The following is a 17,029-nucleotide window of genomic DNA, read 5'->3' as shown; positions in this document are numbered from 1 at the left end:
TTGCATTGCATTATTTAGGATAAAGCTTATTCTGTACAGACATATCTAAATAATCTCTGTTTGAAACTTTTTAAAGGGTAAAGATGGGGAAACAACCAAAGTCTGCTTAAATCACATTATCTCACATCACTAAACTGTGTGTGTGTGTGTGTGTGTGTGTGTGTGTGTGTGTGTGTGTGTGTGTGTGTGTGTGTGTGTGTGTGTGTGTTTGTGTGTGTGTGTGTGTGTGTGTGAGTGTGTGTGTGTGTGTGTGTGTGTGTGTGTGTGTGTGTGTGTGTGTGTGTGTGTGTGTGTGTGTGTGTGTGTGTGTGTGTGTGTGTGTGTGTGTGTGTGTGTGTGTGTGTGTACAGACTGTCTGAGTGTTTGGACAGCGAGGCGGAGACGGTGATGCAGCTGCGCAGTGAGCTCAGGGAGAAGGAGATGAAACTGACCGATATCCGCCTGGAGGCTCTCAGCTCCGCTCATCAGCTGGACCAGCTCCGGGAGGCCATGAACCGCATGCAGGTCTGCGAGCGTGCACACACACACACGCGCACATACACACACACGCACGCGCTCATATATATGAGAGAGCTTCAAATTAAAGGGTAAATCAGCACTGAATCACTGCATTGAAACTGTCAGCAAAGGCTTTGGCTCCGACAGCGATTGTTAACGACAAGCTATGACATCAGTGATCGGGGTGCAGTCGCCAGAAGTGCAGCAACACTTTTCATTCTCTGTGTATGCCGTCACTGCGTTATGGTAGAGGTTCTTTTGTTTCTCTGTCAAACTGACCAAAAGAATTTGGGTGGGTTAAATGAGTTTAAACAAAAGAACTGGTGTGCTCTACTCAACTGTCTTACGGATGCCGTCCAAAAATCATACTACTGGAAAATGAAGTTGACACTCATCATTCATAAATCAGTATATAACACTTTCAACAATGCACAGCAGCAGCAGCAGCAGCAGCAGCAGCAGCAGCAGCAGCAGCAGAAAGCATTGAGCTAAGATTTGACTCTTTCTCTGCTACTGTGCATTATTTAAAGTGTGATATACTTGTTGGTGAGTGCTGGCATCTTCAGTTTAAATGTGTTTATTTTGACAGTATTAGTTAGTAGTAGTAGTTAGTGTTATTTACAGAAATGCATTATGTAACTGAGCTGTGGAATATTTAGTATTAGTTATGTATTAGTTGCAACATCTGACAAACTTCTGGTCAGATTTTTATAATTTTTTTAATTGGAAAGGAGACGTCATTGCACTGACAGGCATTTGAACACAAGTACATAAGTTGGCCTGAAGGGGGAACTGTAATTTAATTTCATAAATTCATTGTGATGTTTTTGTTGGCTAACCGTGTGTCTGTGTGTGTGTGTGTGTGTGTGTGTGTCTCTGCAGGTGGAGATTGAGAAGCTGAAGACAGAGAACGACCGTCTGAAGGTGGAGAATCACGGCAGCAGGATGGGCTCTCAGGCCTCCATCTCTTCCTCTCCTCCCCCTCACACGCACTGCCAGGCCCAGGGAACCGGGCCGGGGCTCTCCCAGCACAGCCTCAACCTCACCACCAGCGAGTCCACCAGCCTGGGTAAGACGGAGCTCATGTCATGGGACCTACACAATAGAGTTATACAAGATACTGAAAGTCTGTTATAACTGGATTGCAAATTTTTACTAACACAAATGTGTGTCTGAGATCAGTGTGGACCGCAAATGAGTTAGTTCCTCCAATAAATAGATGACATTATATCTGTCAGACTGGATTTTTTTATTATTTGTTATTTTGACCTTGTCTGACTTTTCTCTACCTTCCTGTCAGACATGCTGCTGGACGACACCGGCGGAGAGGGAGGGATGAGGAAGGAGGGGCGACACGTGAAGATGGTCGTCAGCCTAGACGAGGACAGCAAGTGGGGAGAGGTGAGTTTGAAAAACACAACTCAAACTGTTTTTTGTTGGTTAAGATTGTTCATGTACCTGAAGGCTTTTTGGCGTCTAAAATCAGCCCCGTTTTCCATCTCAGGAGGGCCGGCCTCGTCAATTTCTGATTGGTTGCATCGGTGTGAGTGGCAAGACCAAGTGGGACGTCCTGGACGGAGTGGTCCGACGCCTTTTTAAGGTAAACTTCAACAGGAATAACCTCATCTTCAGTGTTTTAGGACTGTTTGACGTTTAAGTCTTTGAAAGGTTTTTCTACTGTAACTCAAAGTTCTTTGAAATATGAATATTTCCTTAATCACACACTGAAATGTGATTCTGTTCCGCAAAAACATTTTCATTTCCAAAAAAAGGCATTGTAGCTGTTTCCTCTTCTAAGAAACTTCACAAAAGCATCCTGTAAATGTAGAGACCTTGTGTCTGACAGGAGTACATCACCCATGTGGACCCCATGAGCCAGCTGGGCCTGAGCTCAGACAGCGTGGAGGGATACAACATCGGGGAAATCCTCCGGCCCAGCATCCCCAGCGCCGCCCACACGCCCGAGCTGCTGCCCTGTGGCTACCTGGTGGGAGACAGCAACACCATCAACATCCGGCTCAAAGGTACCAACACATTGCTCTGTTCTGCCCAGTCTGTAAGACGTTTCACAGTTTAAGTTTAAAACCAGTTTCATTCAAGCTTATACCGCATGTTAGCCAATTCTTATTCACCAAATAACCAATGAAAATGATGCTGGAAGGCTGGTAAACTATCACAACCTTCATTTACACTCACCAGCTGCTCTTAATGAAGGTTTGAGGTCTTTTTAAAGGCCAAATACTTACTAAATACTAAATATCCTGACGTGCGTGTGTTTTCAGGTGTGAGCAGTGACAACGTGGACTCGCTGGTGTTCGACACTCTGATCCCGAAGCCCATGCTTCAGCGCTACGTCTCCCTGCTGAAGGAGCACAGGCGCGTCATCCTGTCGGGCCCCAGCGGTACAGGGAAGACCTACCTGGCCAATCAGATGTCTCGACACCTGCTGCTGCTGGAGGGCCGGCCTCTGACCCCGCGCGCTGTCGTCACTTTCAACGTAGACCACAAGTCCAGCAAGGTGATTGTCAGGGGGTTGGGAAGTTAATTTAAAACTGCAGAGATTAAGGTCACCATGGCAAAGAAGTAAGGTCAAGGGTTGACCTTGAACCGTCTCTACGTTCTGCCGAATGGAGGTCAGAAAGGTTTGGTGTAGAAAACCCTGATGCTCAAAGAACAAAAACAACAAATACTAGTGGTTACATGATCCCTGATGTTCTCTCTCTCTCTCTCTCTCTCTCTCTCTCTCTCTCTCTCTCTCTCTCTCTCTGTAGGAGTTGCGTCAGTACCTGTCAGGTTTAGCAGAGCAGTGCAGCGGTGTCCCGGGGGCAGACAGCCCTCTGGTGGTCATTCTGGACAACCTGCACCACGTCAGCTCCCTGGGAGAGATCTTCAACGGTGTCTTTAACTGCAACTACCAGCACTGGTCAGTTCACACACACTTGCTCACAGTAGTTCACTCATTCATCTGCACAATCGTACAAAAAAATTAATGTTTGGAGCGCTGTCAATGGCCGAATGGTTACATCTCTCTCTCTCTCTCTCTCTCTCTCTCTCTGTCTCTCGTCCTCCTCCCCCGTCAAATAAAGGAAAAAATGCCAAAAACGATCTTAAAAAAAAGAAAAATAATTATGAATTTGGATGCGTAGCCACTGCATTAATGAAAAGTTTGCAGGTTTGTTTAAGGTATAAATATTTGTACAGTATGGAAATTAACCATTACATATTTCATTTCACTTGTCAAGTCAAGATTTATTTGTATAGCACATTAAAAAGAACCGTAGTAATACCAACATAAATGAATAAAAGGCAACAGTAAGAAGAGAAGACAACAATAACTGTAATGATAGTAAAAGAATTGAAGTACAACAGAAGATAAGGTCAAGGTGTCGAACGCCAACAAGATGGTTCTTCAGCAGCCACTTAAAGTTTCTACAGACTGAGCAGTTCTTTATGTGAACAGGTCGGCTGTTTAAGAGATCAGGGGCCGCCACCGCAAAAGCTCAACCGCAGCTGTTTCTGTGTCTGGGTCTAAGAACATCCAGGAGCATGTGATTCGTCCTCAGTGCTCTAACTACAGTGAGATGATGCAAGAGTTCTGCTAGATAAAGAAGACCTTACAGGAGTTGTACCACACAATTCAAAGCAGATTTAAACCCTCTCCTTTAACACACTGTGTCCAGTGACTCATCAAGTATGTTATGACTAAATGGACTGATGTTACCTGAAAGAAAGAATAATACTCAGTATTTGTCTCTCCTTTCAGCCCCTACATAATCGGCACCATGAGCCAAGCCACGTCATCTGCCCCCAACCTGCAGCTTCACCACAACTTCAGGTAAACTGCAGCTGATATCCTCCACTCACTCCTGGAAGAAAGAATCTTAAAACACATTTCAATCTTAGAGATACGGTCTAAAGCCCTGATATGTTTTTTGATCAGGTGGGTGCTGTGTGCCAACCACATGGAGCCAGTGAAAGGCTTCCTTGGCCGCTACCTGAGGAGGAAGCTCATCGAGACTGAGATCGGCAGCCGAACACGCAACATGGAGCTGGTGAAGATCATCGACTGGATCCCGCGGGTTTGGCACCACCTCAACCGCTTCCTGGAGACACACAGCTCCTCCGACGTCACCATCGGTAAGAGACTGATGCACAAAAAACGCCTTTATTCCACGTGAGTGTCCCGACAATCAGCGTCTTACCTCTGTGCTCTGTGGCGCGCAGGACCTCGTCTCTTCCTGTCCTGTCCCATGGACGTGAAGGGATCCAGGGTTTGGTTCACTGACCTCTGGAACTACTCCATCATCCCCTACATGCTGGAGGCCGTACGAGAGGGACTGCAGGTAACACACACACACACACACACACACACACACACACACACACACACACACATACACGCATGCGCACACAGTTAGTCTCTTTATAGCTCAAAAAGTTCCCATTTGAGATTAGACTGTGGCCAGAGAACAAAGGATTACAGTTTTTATTTCAGGTCTGGGATATTTGGAATAGTTCTAGCTATAAAAAATAAAACTAATTAAAAAAGAGACTTAATTGAACATCCTGAGGGGACGTTTAAGGATCCGCCTGAATGAAGTCAAAGTGTAATGAGAGATTGATACACCTCCCCTCTCAGAGGACCGGGGTTATGCTCATCAAAGTGAAATGGATTCAATTTGTACTCTAAATCTGCGTGTAATTATCATCTGATTTAATTAGCCAGCAGCTGATTACCAGACCAACCTCTGAGTGAGAGTGAAGGGCAGCTGGAAAGAGAACCACAATGTAGTCACGCTAGAATGAAAACCCTTTTTTTATACTGAGGCATCCGTTATTTAAAAATAACAATAATAATAATTTAAAAACAAATACATTGGTGCTGTGGCTTGGTGGAAGAGTGGGTCGTCCTCTGTTCAAGAGATTGGTGGTTCGATCCCCATCTCCCCCCGGTCCACATGTCGAAGTGTCCTTGGGCAAGACACTGAACCCTGAATTGCTCCTCGTGCTGCGCATGGGTGTGTAAATGTGGTGTGAATGGTTAAATCAGATGGTTTGTAGATGTCCACTGCCATCAGTGTGAATGTCTGTGTGAATGGGTGAATGTGACAGACACTGTGAAAGCGCCTTGAGTAGTCAGAAGACTAGAAAGACGCTATATAAGCACAAGTCCATTTACCATTTACCATTTGCTGCAAAGATAAATGGATAAATTGCCAACTATCAAATTAATCACCAACTATTTCAATAACTGATTAATCGGTTTGAGTCAAAATTTAAGTCAAAATTCTCAGACTCCAGCTTCTTAAATGTGAATATGTTCTGGTTTCTTTCCTCCTCTGTGACAGTGAACTGAATATCTCTGAGCTGTGGACTTTGGGGGAACACTGATCCACATTTTTCACCGTTTTCTGACCTTTTATAAACCAAACAACTAATCGAATAATCCAGAAAATAATCAATAGTGAAAATAAATAATTGTTAGTTGCAGCCCTAAAATCCCTAACAAGACCAACGTTTCTCTAAGGAAATTAAAACACACAAAAATATAGAAAATACAATACAACCACAACAATAAATCAGTTGTATCAACCGGTGCAGACAGATGTCCTTCCTCCACAGAGCTGGGTCTGTCTGACGTTCCTGTCTGTTATAGGGAAGGTTTTCGTTGCCACCGTACTCTACGGGGGAATTGTTGGGTCTATGTAAATCATAAATAAGTCATAGAGTGTGGTCTTTACCTACTCTGTAAAGTGTCCTGAGATAACTTTTGTTATGATTTGGCACTATAAATAAAATTGAATTGAATATAAAAAGACTGCAGTCGGCTCATTGGGTGTTAAATTTGAACGGAAATTTGTTGACCATACAACCACATTTCTTTAGGTTTTGTAGAACAATCAGATATTGTGCCGTTTATAACTGCTGGCTTTTGTTTCAACCAATTTCGAGGAGTTTCCACATAAAACCGTCCTTCAGCGATCACAAGCTCCACTTAAGCCACTTCTAGAATATCTCAGTGCTACGTTCTGTGTCTCTCTGTAGCTGTACGGACGCAGGGCTGCGTGGGAGGACCCTGCTGCCTGGGTGATCGACACCTACCCGTGGTCAGCTACGTCCACTCCGGCTGATTGGCCCCCGCTGCTGCAGCTCCGCCCGGAGGATGTGGGGTTCGATGGCTATTCCGCCCCCAGAGAAGGAGTCAGGAAAGAGCCACCACAGAGCGACAGCGACGCAGACCCACTGGTGAGCGACGCACACGTGAATACCAGCCTCGCTTTAGACAAGGCAGTCATGGACACATATATACAGGGTTCCTATGCGGTATGGAAAAGTCTGGAATTTAATTTGAGTCATTTCCAGGTCTGGATAAGTTTGGAAAAAGGGGAAAAGAGTTTGGAAAAATGTCTGTGTTGTTTCCAGACTGTTATCTCACATTTTAAAATAAAATATATTATTATATACAAATTAAAACCAGTTTAATGACGCAACACAGCCGACCTGTAGATGATGTGATGATGCTGGATTAGGATGGTGTTGGGTTACCATGGTTACAGTTCGCTGTGCGACTGAGATTCTCTTTCATTGAACTTTTTTCCATACGTGTCGTCTACATTTTAGATATGATTTATTTTTATTTGGCATAATTCTATTTATTTACAATTATGTTTACTCCATCTAAAGCCATGAAGCACAGACTTGTGTTACTGTCTTTAGGGGGTGCAGGTTCACAGTTATTAATTCCACTCTTTTAGCATTTAGCTTGAATTAAATACTTTGCAACACGTCTCGGTTTGGAGTTCATTCACTTATATGACCTACAACACGTATGTAAAGTGTCTTGTAATTACATGGCAACTTAATGGCTTTAACATATGTGTTAAAAGTAGGATTTTAAAAATATTTATTGACATAATAAGCGTCTTACAATTGGTATTCAGTTGTTGCTGGAAATTTGAGTCTGGAATTTTGAAATGGAAAATGTGTAGGAACCCTGTATATAGGATCTCTGCAACAAGGAAAATAAAGTCGAAAGAATATGCAGTGAATTAGAAATGAGTATGTTCATTTTCATTCTTGACTTTTGAATAAAAACAGTTAAGCAAATATTTTTGATCTCAAGGTCCACTGACTTCCCTCAGCTTCCTAACTTGCTATGGAGTGTGAGAGCTCGTCAGTGGACCTTCAGTCCTTCTTCCATCTCTGAGCTGTAAAGCTCGACTTATATCTTTTCTGCACTACAGTTCTGTTTGTACCTGTTTCAACAGTCTACTGCATGTTTACATCATATACACCCGTTCACATGTCTGCTTACATCTGATACACGCATGTCTTTCTACATCTCACGCCGACGATGTTCTGTGTATCTAACTGTGACTTGTGTGTGTTCAACTTGTACTAACATCTAGACACTTTCCTCTCTGCTGTTCTCCGTATCTAACTCTGTGACTGGATTCTAACCTGTACTAACATCCTGACACTTCCTCTTCTTCTACACTTTATTATTTTTGTTAGGTTGAAATGTCTTCGTATAGTTGCACTGTCGTCATTTGCTGCTCTGTGTGCCCTGAATTGCCCCCCGGGGACAAATAAAGTTTTTTGAATTTGAATTTGAATTGAATTTGACTGACACTATTTCTGCCGACAGATGAACATGCTGATGCGTCTGAAGGAGGCGGCGACGTCGTCGAGCCCGCAGAGCTACGACAGCGACTCGAACAGCAACAGCCACCAGGACGACCTCCTGGACTCGTCGCTGGAGTCGACCTTGTGATGCAACACTGGGATGTGTTTTCAGGAGGAACTTTTTTTTACAGAACTGTTCTCACGGTGAGAACGTCTTGTTCAGAGTATAATGTCATGCCACAAAATCCAGCCACCTTAATTTGGGTGCAGGTAACCCAAATATTTAAAAAAAAAAAAAAAAAAGGTTCAAATTGCATTTCAGAAAGCGGGCAACATTTCTACTGCACTGCGCTGTTTTTGTTTTTGTTTTGTTTTCACCGCTGTGGCCCGTGGCTCCTCTGTCAGGAGCCTGACGTCTGCTTCAGACAGACAGAATAAAAGCACACAGCCTGTTATTGTTGGTGAGGTGTCATCACTAGCCATCAGCATACTACACCAGCCAGGGGGACTCCAATCTCCACTGAGCCACAGCCTCAGCTCCAGCTCGACGGGCTGAGATACTCCTGTTCCTGCCCAGCTGCAGTGCTTCTCTGCCGCCTGCAGATGGAGATACAGACCCACGTGTCTGGAGCATCAGTGAGCCTGAGCTACCGGCCGCTGAGAACATAGAGGAGGCTGCTGCACCCGCGGCTGGTTGGATGGATGAAACAGCCAGACAGCTCTCTGCTCCTCCTCCTCCCCCTCTGCGGCTGAAGATGTCTGCGTGAAGGATAAATCGAGGCAAAGTGAATGTTCGGTCCTACAGCGGACTCACAGTCACACTCCTCAGAGAGATCATTTATCACTTCCTAAACTCTAGACACTGATTTTATTCAGCTACTAACTATATCAGAGCCACATTTGAATTTTGCCTTCCGTTGCATACTGCACGCTACATTTTGTCCTGATCAGTATGAACTGCTGGTTTAGTTTGCAGTTTCAAATGCAGCCAAAGTCTGTAGAGAAAAATCACCAAATTGCGGAGACAAGCTTCTTCGATTAAACCAGTGAGGTGGAAACATCATATGGCACTTTTCACCCAGGCCCACAGCGGTTACATCCCTGAAATGGAGCAGAATAACATATGAAGTGCATATGTTTGATTGGCCAAAGACAGACACCAACATCTATAGTGAATTTGACAAAGCAAGGCCAAAATCCAACTTATAAAATCCCTTTAACAGTCTTAGTTCTCACAAAAAAGCACACTAACTGGGAAATCCACATTCACCATGGCTAGATTTATCCTTTCACCATCTTTGAGAAAATGTCCTTTTCAATCTGTGTTGGAACTTTTACGCATCCCGTCAGAAACAACGCCTCTACCACTTCTACGTTCTCAATTTGACCACTCAATGATCCTTTAAGATCTCCATGCACATTGGCCCCAACAGGCTGTTGTAGCACAAATCTCTGTCGGTGCTGGACTGAACTTTAACAAACAATGCCTTACTCTTTTCTAACAGACTACGTGCATTAGCCGATTTCTTTATTTGGCTGTAAACTTAACAGGGCTCCGAGGCGACTCTCTCTTCCTCGAGCACCTCGGGTTGTCGGGGGAACGGCGTCGGCCTCTCATCATATCAAACACCAATGCCGTGGGATTGAGACGTGAATGAGAAGCAGTGCTTTGGCTTTCAAATTAAGTTGTATGCATGTGTGACCCGGTGCTGTGAAGCTGGTGTAAATATGTGGACCACTAGCGAGAAAGAGAAATATATAAATGTTTTTTGGTGCTCGAAAATCGGAACGTTTTGCAGGTTGATTGGTTGATGAGGGAAGTTTAAGAAGACGTGTGGATTTTATACCTCATCCCCATCCTCTAACCGTGCTTTCACCACGCTCACAGTCTGTTTCATGTGACCTGTAATGAACAAAACTTTCCTGAACTAATTAAGTGAAAACTAGTGTGCTGCTTGTTTCTAGTGATATACAGTAATTAATCTGAGGTTAAAGGTGTGAAGGTACTCGTGGTTGAACGATAATGTAAAACGGTTTGAAATCATTGCTTTGGCTTCAAACACAGAGAATATTGTACTTTTTATTTGTGTTTAAACCTCCCAGCCTGCCTTCTGGGAAGGGCAGGCGGATGTTTAAAGCCGGGGTCATGTCGTGCAGCACAGCGTCCATCGCTTTCAGTGTGTTTTTGTCACAGATCCTATGCAACATCCGTTCTGCTCTCCGAACAGAAGCCAAAATGTGCGTTTGTCCCCCGCGTGGTTTCCAGATTTGGAACCTGATTTGCGAGGACGTCTCAGATTTGTGGCCCATGTTCTTTTGTCCATATGTGTACTTTATAGAGGCTCTCCTGCTAATGGTCCTTGTAAGCACAAAGAGACTGACTCTCTGGTTGTCCTGAGTAAAGCCTGCTCCGAGAGGCGTGGATGCTGTTGAAGCATTCGATCAGTCCGTCAGTTTATTACTCACAAACTCAATGAATGTTTAGCCTTCTTTGCTATGTACATTTTTTTTTATATGTAACATAACTTTGTAAATAGTTGATTATCTCGCAGCGTTTTGATGACCCTTTTCTAGCCGATTTGTTACAGTACTTGAAAATAAGTATTTTGTGTACAGTCTCCTTACATCAGAGCAGATTGATGCCGTTTGTCATCACTGGTCTGTCCAGGGCTCGGAGAATTAAATCTGATATCACTGTACTAGTCTTAAGTTATTGTGATTCAATAAAAGTGATGATTATTTATGACTGATTTTTGGGAGAGACGGTTCCTTTTTTTAAAAACACAAACAAAAACAAGACATACACACAAACTTGACTTGGAATTGTTTACAATTTTATTTGGTATTTGTACAAAACGTGTGAAATAAACATATATACAGCACATAATACTTATTAAACATTCATATAAATTATTAACGAAATAGCTACATTTTTTTCAATAAACAACTCTATTCAAGGTAAAAGTAACTCAATATTCTTGGCATAAAACCTCCATACAAAATTGTACAAAATACTGTACAATTGAACAAAGCTGTGCAAAACAGCAAATTGGGTTTTAGAAGCAGAACCTGTACAGTGCGCACGCGCCGATGAAGCATGCGCACTGGAGTAAAACTTGTTTTTGAATGACATTTATGGGGTCAGCTTCTTACAAATCTGGTCACAGTCTCATGTGAAAACAAAACGCGGGTTATAATCTCTATATTTGCTTTTTAAAATAAATTAAGATACTGTTATTTCTTCTTCGTCTGACTCTGAGAAGTCCGAGTGCTTACTGCAAAGAGACGGGGAGGAGATGCTGGACCCCGCCCTCATTCTCTCTCTCCCGAACTCTTCTTCCTCATCTTCCTCCTCAGCTGAGGACTTCTTGCCCACGTCGCTGAGGTCCGGGTGCGGGTTGGCTTTGGTGGGCAGCGTCTGCTCGCGGCAACCACCGGAGGACAGCAGCTCTCGTTCCTTGGAGTTCCTCCACTTCATCCGCCTGTTCTGGAACCAGATTTTCACCTGTGGAGGTGGAGAAAGGATGAGTGAAAAAGTTCTGTAGAATGTGCAACTTAACGTGTCTTTACGCGCAAATTACGCACGGCACAATGAGCATTTTGCGCACTGGTGAAGTTTTACCTGTGAATCTTTTAGGCCAAGCTTGGAGGCCAGCTTCTTCCTGTCGGGCTTGCTTATGTATTTCTGTTTCTGGAACATTTTCTCCAAGGCCTTGCGCTGCACATCGGAGAACACCGCCCTCCTCAACATCCCTCTCCGGGGTTTCCCTCTGGCGGCCAGGGGCCACGAAAAGGTCCCGGGAATGGGGACAACGGATGAAGATACTGCGAGAGAAACAGGAGAGAATAAGGAAGCTGTTAGCTTTGTTTTCTTTGCCACATCTCAGAAAAAAAAACTGATCCTGCAGCAGCTAGAAAATAAAACTTTAAACTTTAACCCACTCAGGCGTCTATATGAATATAATGATCCCCCTTTAAGGCCATACGTTTCAACCGGTTGTTATACTGAAAGTTTTCTCCCTTTGCAACTGTGCAATACGTCTCCGTTTTGAGTGAAATGGCACGAGGTGACTAATTAGCACATTGGCCGGTCCCCAACCGCATTGGTATGGTAAAGAGGTAGCATATCCTTTAAGGAACCCTGTGAGGGCGGATAGAGGAGTTAATAAACCGTGAACGGTAATTGTGTAGTAATGAACTAACGCAGAAAAGACTCTGGACAGGCGGCGAAGGCCATATATTATCGCAACAAAGGGAGATTTACACTTTCAAACTAAACACAACTGCATACCAGAATACTGATGCCCGGAGGGGAGGGGGGGGGGGGGGTGAAGAGTGGAGGGGGAATGGCGCTTTTTTTTTTTTTTTTTCTTCGTGCCTTCAAATCATTTTCATTAAATGAACACGAAAAGCTATTCAGGGCGCTGGAGTTGTTTTGTTGAGGCATTCAGCTGAGCCCATGAAAAGACTTCATCTCCATTATGATGTGGCTGAATGAAAGCACGGACTAGCGACTTTATAGACTTTTCTAAGAGATTATTCTTTATCTCAACTCGTTGATTGGCCCGCCTGGATAAGAAGCATTTAGGGCACAGAGAGAGAGACAGAGAGAGAGAGAGAGAGGACTGGAGGTCAGTGGTAACCTTTGGGCAGTGCAGCATGCGGGGACAAACTTCCCCCAGCTGGGACAGTTTTGATCCAGTTGGGCTTTAAAAAAAAAAAAAAAAGAAATGGGCACCCACCGCGCAAGACACTTTCCCTGCCTGCGCACCGCTAACTGGACGTCCTCCCGACAGTAGCTGCCCTGTGGCCGCAGAAGAATCAGGAACAACGACGCGCTATGTGGTCTTGTGAGAATATTGAAAACTCTCAATAGCGCCTAATAGGGAAATTAGTGCATGACTGGTTCACGCCTTTGGCCCCCCTGGTAAAAGTCACTCTCCGGGGTGCGTGGGTGGTTCGCCCGGTGGGAGCTGACCAAATTGGTCACGGTGCTGAAAGCTTTGTTGCCCGCCACAGCGGCCCGGTGGCCCCCCGGGCTCTGTGGGAAAACGCGGGGCGAGAGAAATGCCAAAACGCCCCCCAATGGGAAGCAAAGGGGGACGATAACTCGCCACCCCGCCTCAAATTTAGAGCGTGACGATTTGGGATAATTGGTTAATTAGGGGGTGGGTGGGTCTGGGCAGGGGCCAGAGCCAGCGTCACCATTAATAAGACAGTGATTTCTTCTTTTCGGGTAAAAGAAAAAAAAAATATGACAGGGTGCGAGAGTGTTTTACATTTCAATGCAATAAGTTCACACAGAAGTCCAAAGAGAGGTTTAAGAGAGATGGATCTAGAAAGGAGAAATGCGTAAAAGCTGCGCATACCTGGTAAATAAGGCGTCCTGAATATGGGGTGAAAGGTTCCGTCAAAGCAGGGGATGGGGAAGGTCTTGGAGTGCAGGCTGTGAAATGTCGGGTGTGAGGAGGCTGTGGAGGAACATCACACACGTTAGAGATCCAGAGGAGATTTAGAGAAAACACTCAACACGAAGGCACAAACTCTGCTGTACTCACCGATCTTTGGTGAAGGTGCGAGGATGGCGCTCACTCCAAACTTGAGAAAGGTCGGGTCCTTGCTGCTCGACACCGACATTTTCGGCGAGCACGATTCGCGCGTCACCGCGGTCGTAGCCAGTGCGCGCTCCGCGTGTGCGCCGCTGAAGGACACCGTGGTGGTGGCGGTGGGCAGGGAGGCGCACACCGACGGGACAGTCCGGTTAATAAAGGTGGCGGGGCGGCTTATCCGCAGCAGGTCCTCCACTAGAAAGCTGGAGTGGGTGGGGAAGGCGGTCGGCAGGGTGTGGTGGAGCGGCAGAGCAGCGGCAGGCCGGTACAGCCCCGGGTAGAAGGCAGGAGGCGCGAGGACGCTTGGGATCATCATGGTCCCGTTTGGAGAAAAAGAATCAGTGTGTGAAATGTGAGATACTCCTCGTGTCAGCTGGGAGAGAAACAGTCGTGTGAATGGCTGCTAGCTCCTCTGGTTTCCTCACTCTGGGGAGAGGAGTTTTATAGCAGCCTGCCCCCCCCCGGTCCTCAGCTCAGGGCTGACAGCCTCAACAATGGGGCTCAACAAAGTTCTCCACATGGGTCGCTTTCATGCCGCATCCCCCGGCCTGCTGATTGGCCGAAGGACGCAATTTATGATTGCATTAGACTTCATAAGCAAGCAACACACAAAGTCCCCACCACAAAGGAGGCTCAGTCATCAATTTTGCATGTTGACCACTTTCCTTTCAATTTGTTTTGTTTGGCAGAGGCAAGCGGCTTAATTAAAGAGCAATCGTTACAGATCCAGTCATCATAAGGGGACTTTTAATGAGCCTACTTAAAAAAAAAAAAAAGATACTTCATTCTTGTCCATTCAGGGTGTTTTTCTGTTGTGCGGGATATAAAAATATACTCATTAAAAATGTTAAATTATTCTTTTATTCTAATTTCACTGCTGCACAAATAAATATACACACACACATACAGCCAGGCGTATGAGCTTTAAACTATCTAATACTTTATTAATAGAATAAGTGAGTGTATTTATTGTTTAATCTACATTCTGTACACTGTTGCAGACACTCAGCACCTCAAATGTAAATGAGTTTTAGGGTTTCATAGGATTCTCAACACTCAATCTGGCCCTCGTCATGGAATAATGTCTTAAAGGGATTTCTGCTATCAAAACGCTTTAACAGATGTGTTAAATATCACTCTTTTGGCGCAGGCTTCATTCAGTGCGCGGAGCCGCAGCTCAGCGAGCGCAGGAGAAGTGTGCGGCCTGAGCCGTGCGCTCATGATCCTGTTAACCATGAACTAACTGTCACCCTCAGCTGCGGAGGAGGCGCCCCTCGGCCTTTCTCTCCTTCCCCTCTCGCTGCTTCAAAAAAAAAAAAAAAAAAAGCCCAGAGGAATAAAAAAAGCTTTATTTCTAAAGACGGTTTTGTTCTGCTATTTTAACCGGCTGAATAAAAGTGCATCTGTGATTTGATTTAAAACGCATTCATATGAGCGGACACTGAGAGCCCAAATAAAACTCCTATTAAAGCGACTCGGAGCCTGAAAGTCGTGTTCTGTCAGCTTTGCCCCCGAAAACCCGTTAAAGCAAAGCAATCAGGCGAAAATACGTCGCACAGCAAAAAGAGGTGAAAAAAAAAAAAAGATGCCAAAAAGTTGCCAGTTTGAAACCTGAATTCAAATAAATCAAATACACTAAAACATGGAAAATTCAATTTAGCTTTAAAATCATTCAAGAAACGAAAAAAACTCATATTTATCATTTAATTAATTTTTTTTAAAGCTGTGATTTATGAATGTTACCGTCAGCCTAGGTCTTGGGTTAATATTTTATTTTTAAATGGTCTACAAACTTGTTCCTTTACATTAAAATAGGTTTTTTTTAATTATATTTATACTCTTTTTCCCAAACTCCTCAGTATCCCTGTATCATGGACTTACTGTGAGTTATGCGCGTGTTATCTGCTCGTGATATTAATAACCAAATCATATTAAATACGTTTGTAATATTATTTCATATCATATTTTATTGATGTTTATTTCTGCCAGCCAATATGACTCCGAACATGTTTCAAAATCATTCAAATAAAATTGAAATAAAATAAATAAAGTGTGTAAACAAACTTTTGGGGTTTATCCCCGTCAGCTGTCAGCTCTATTCACTGGGTGACATTTCTGTCTTCAGTGGCTCGCATCATCACGGGATCACCTCAAATAACCATAAGTGGTTCGACATCAATCTGATATAAACTGGCCACGATCCGATAATTAAAAGGGAACGCCTCCGTGAAATGATCCTTTGGAGAGAGTCGACGCTGATCGGAGGTGCGTCTGCTCCGCGGGCGCATGGTGGGGGGACGCGCAAACGGGCGTTAACACGGCGCTCCGTCACCACAGCTACACCTCCGCTGAGTAACGAGACCTTCAAAGCTTTTTTATGAGCCCCGTATTCCTTTACTTGGCTGCCCGAAATCCTCCCTTTGTGAGCGGTAAGCAGATGGTTAGCAGGAAGCATAGGCTGCTCGGGCTGACCGAGACTAATTTCTACGAGCTTTGCAAGCTTGCCACGTCCCCGCTCCTTTACCAGGCCGAGTAAAAACAGCTGGCCGCGGCTGAATTAAGGCCATTAAAAGCACATCTCTGAAACATTAACACCGACAACACCCCCTCCCCCTTGTTAGAGCCAACTAAAGTCCCGTCACTTTATCACAATTATCCCTGGATTCAACTGCCCATGTTAAAGTTTACATGGCATTATGAGGCCGTCACCAGCCCCAATAACCTGCTAAATACATATATTATAAATTACTATTTGTGCGCATTTGTTAGTTTACGGTGGTGCCTTATGCTTCATTTGTAATCTATCTGCTCATATTCATAGTTTTATGCACCCATAATATTCATATTGACACCCCCTAATTCTGTTTATGTTCACTTGAGGCTAATATTCCCATAGGGGTTACTGATGTTTATCACTTAGCTGCTCCTTCACGCAGAGTTATAGAGCCTTATAGAAAGCTCTTACAGTTTCCTATTGTTTTGCATATTTAAGGTAAATAGTTTGAGCGCACCCACTTGTTGTGTTTGTGCTAAAACAAGCGCACAGCGTCATCTGGGCTCTAATTGAAGGCAGGTGTGATGCAATTAGTGCACCATGGAAGACGCCAGGAGGAGTCTTGGTTTTGGTTTGGTTGTGTTTGATGAACTCGTTTATTCCCCACTAATTTGAACTTTTTTTTTTGGAAAGGACTGTTTATTTTGGGGACTATTTGTTTGGGGGTTTGATTTTTTTTTGTATGAGGCTACAGAGACTCAGGATGCATCGTTCAAACAACCCCTGAACCACCAGAACATCA

The 17,029-nt window shown here is 44.3% G+C and overlaps 2 protein-coding genes across 5 annotated transcripts in view; one reads left to right on the top strand and one right to left on the bottom strand.

The window, feature by feature from the left end:
• The window catches only part of nav2a (neuron navigator 2a), a 108,866-nt gene extending 98,078 nt beyond the window's left edge, over nucleotides 1-10,788 (top strand). For all 4 annotated transcript variants that reach the window (XM_083916018.1, XM_083916017.1, XM_083916016.1 and 1 more), the window contains 12 exons: nucleotides 351-504; nucleotides 1,381-1,567; nucleotides 1,799-1,899; nucleotides 2,003-2,098; nucleotides 2,345-2,522; nucleotides 2,781-3,016; nucleotides 3,270-3,421; nucleotides 4,262-4,333; nucleotides 4,439-4,635; nucleotides 4,723-4,841; nucleotides 6,544-6,744; nucleotides 8,147-10,788. In XM_083916018.1, coding sequence (XP_083772144.1) covers nucleotides 351-504; nucleotides 1,381-1,567; nucleotides 1,799-1,899; nucleotides 2,003-2,098; nucleotides 2,345-2,522; nucleotides 2,781-3,016; nucleotides 3,270-3,421; nucleotides 4,262-4,333; nucleotides 4,439-4,635; nucleotides 4,723-4,841; nucleotides 6,544-6,744; nucleotides 8,147-8,272 — 1,819 coding nt within the window. In that variant the 3' untranslated portion in view covers nucleotides 8,273-10,788. The remainder of the gene's footprint in view (nucleotides 1-350; nucleotides 505-1,380; nucleotides 1,568-1,798; nucleotides 1,900-2,002; nucleotides 2,099-2,344; nucleotides 2,523-2,780; nucleotides 3,017-3,269; nucleotides 3,422-4,261; nucleotides 4,334-4,438; nucleotides 4,636-4,722; nucleotides 4,842-6,543; nucleotides 6,745-8,146) is intronic.
• Nucleotides 10,789-11,347: 559 nt separating this feature from the next.
• On the bottom strand, nucleotides 11,348-14,049 carry dbx1a (developing brain homeobox 1a; the record flags this gene model as incomplete). Its single annotated transcript, XM_083916551.1, has 4 exons — nucleotides 11,348-11,629; nucleotides 11,747-11,949; nucleotides 13,494-13,595; nucleotides 13,683-14,049. The coding sequence occupies 4 exons, from the start codon at nucleotides 14,047-14,049 to the stop codon at nucleotides 11,348-11,350; spliced, it is 954 nt and encodes a 317-aa protein (XP_083772677.1).
• Between the last annotated feature and the right edge of the window lie 2,980 nt (nucleotides 14,050-17,029).

Source organism: Echiichthys vipera (genome assembly GCF_963691815.1).
Source record: "Echiichthys vipera genome assembly, chromosome: 1".
In the NCBI taxonomy this organism is placed as follows: Eukaryota; Metazoa; Chordata; class Actinopteri; order Perciformes; family Trachinidae; genus Echiichthys; species Echiichthys vipera.
This window is presented reverse-complemented; position numbering and strand designations above follow the sequence as displayed.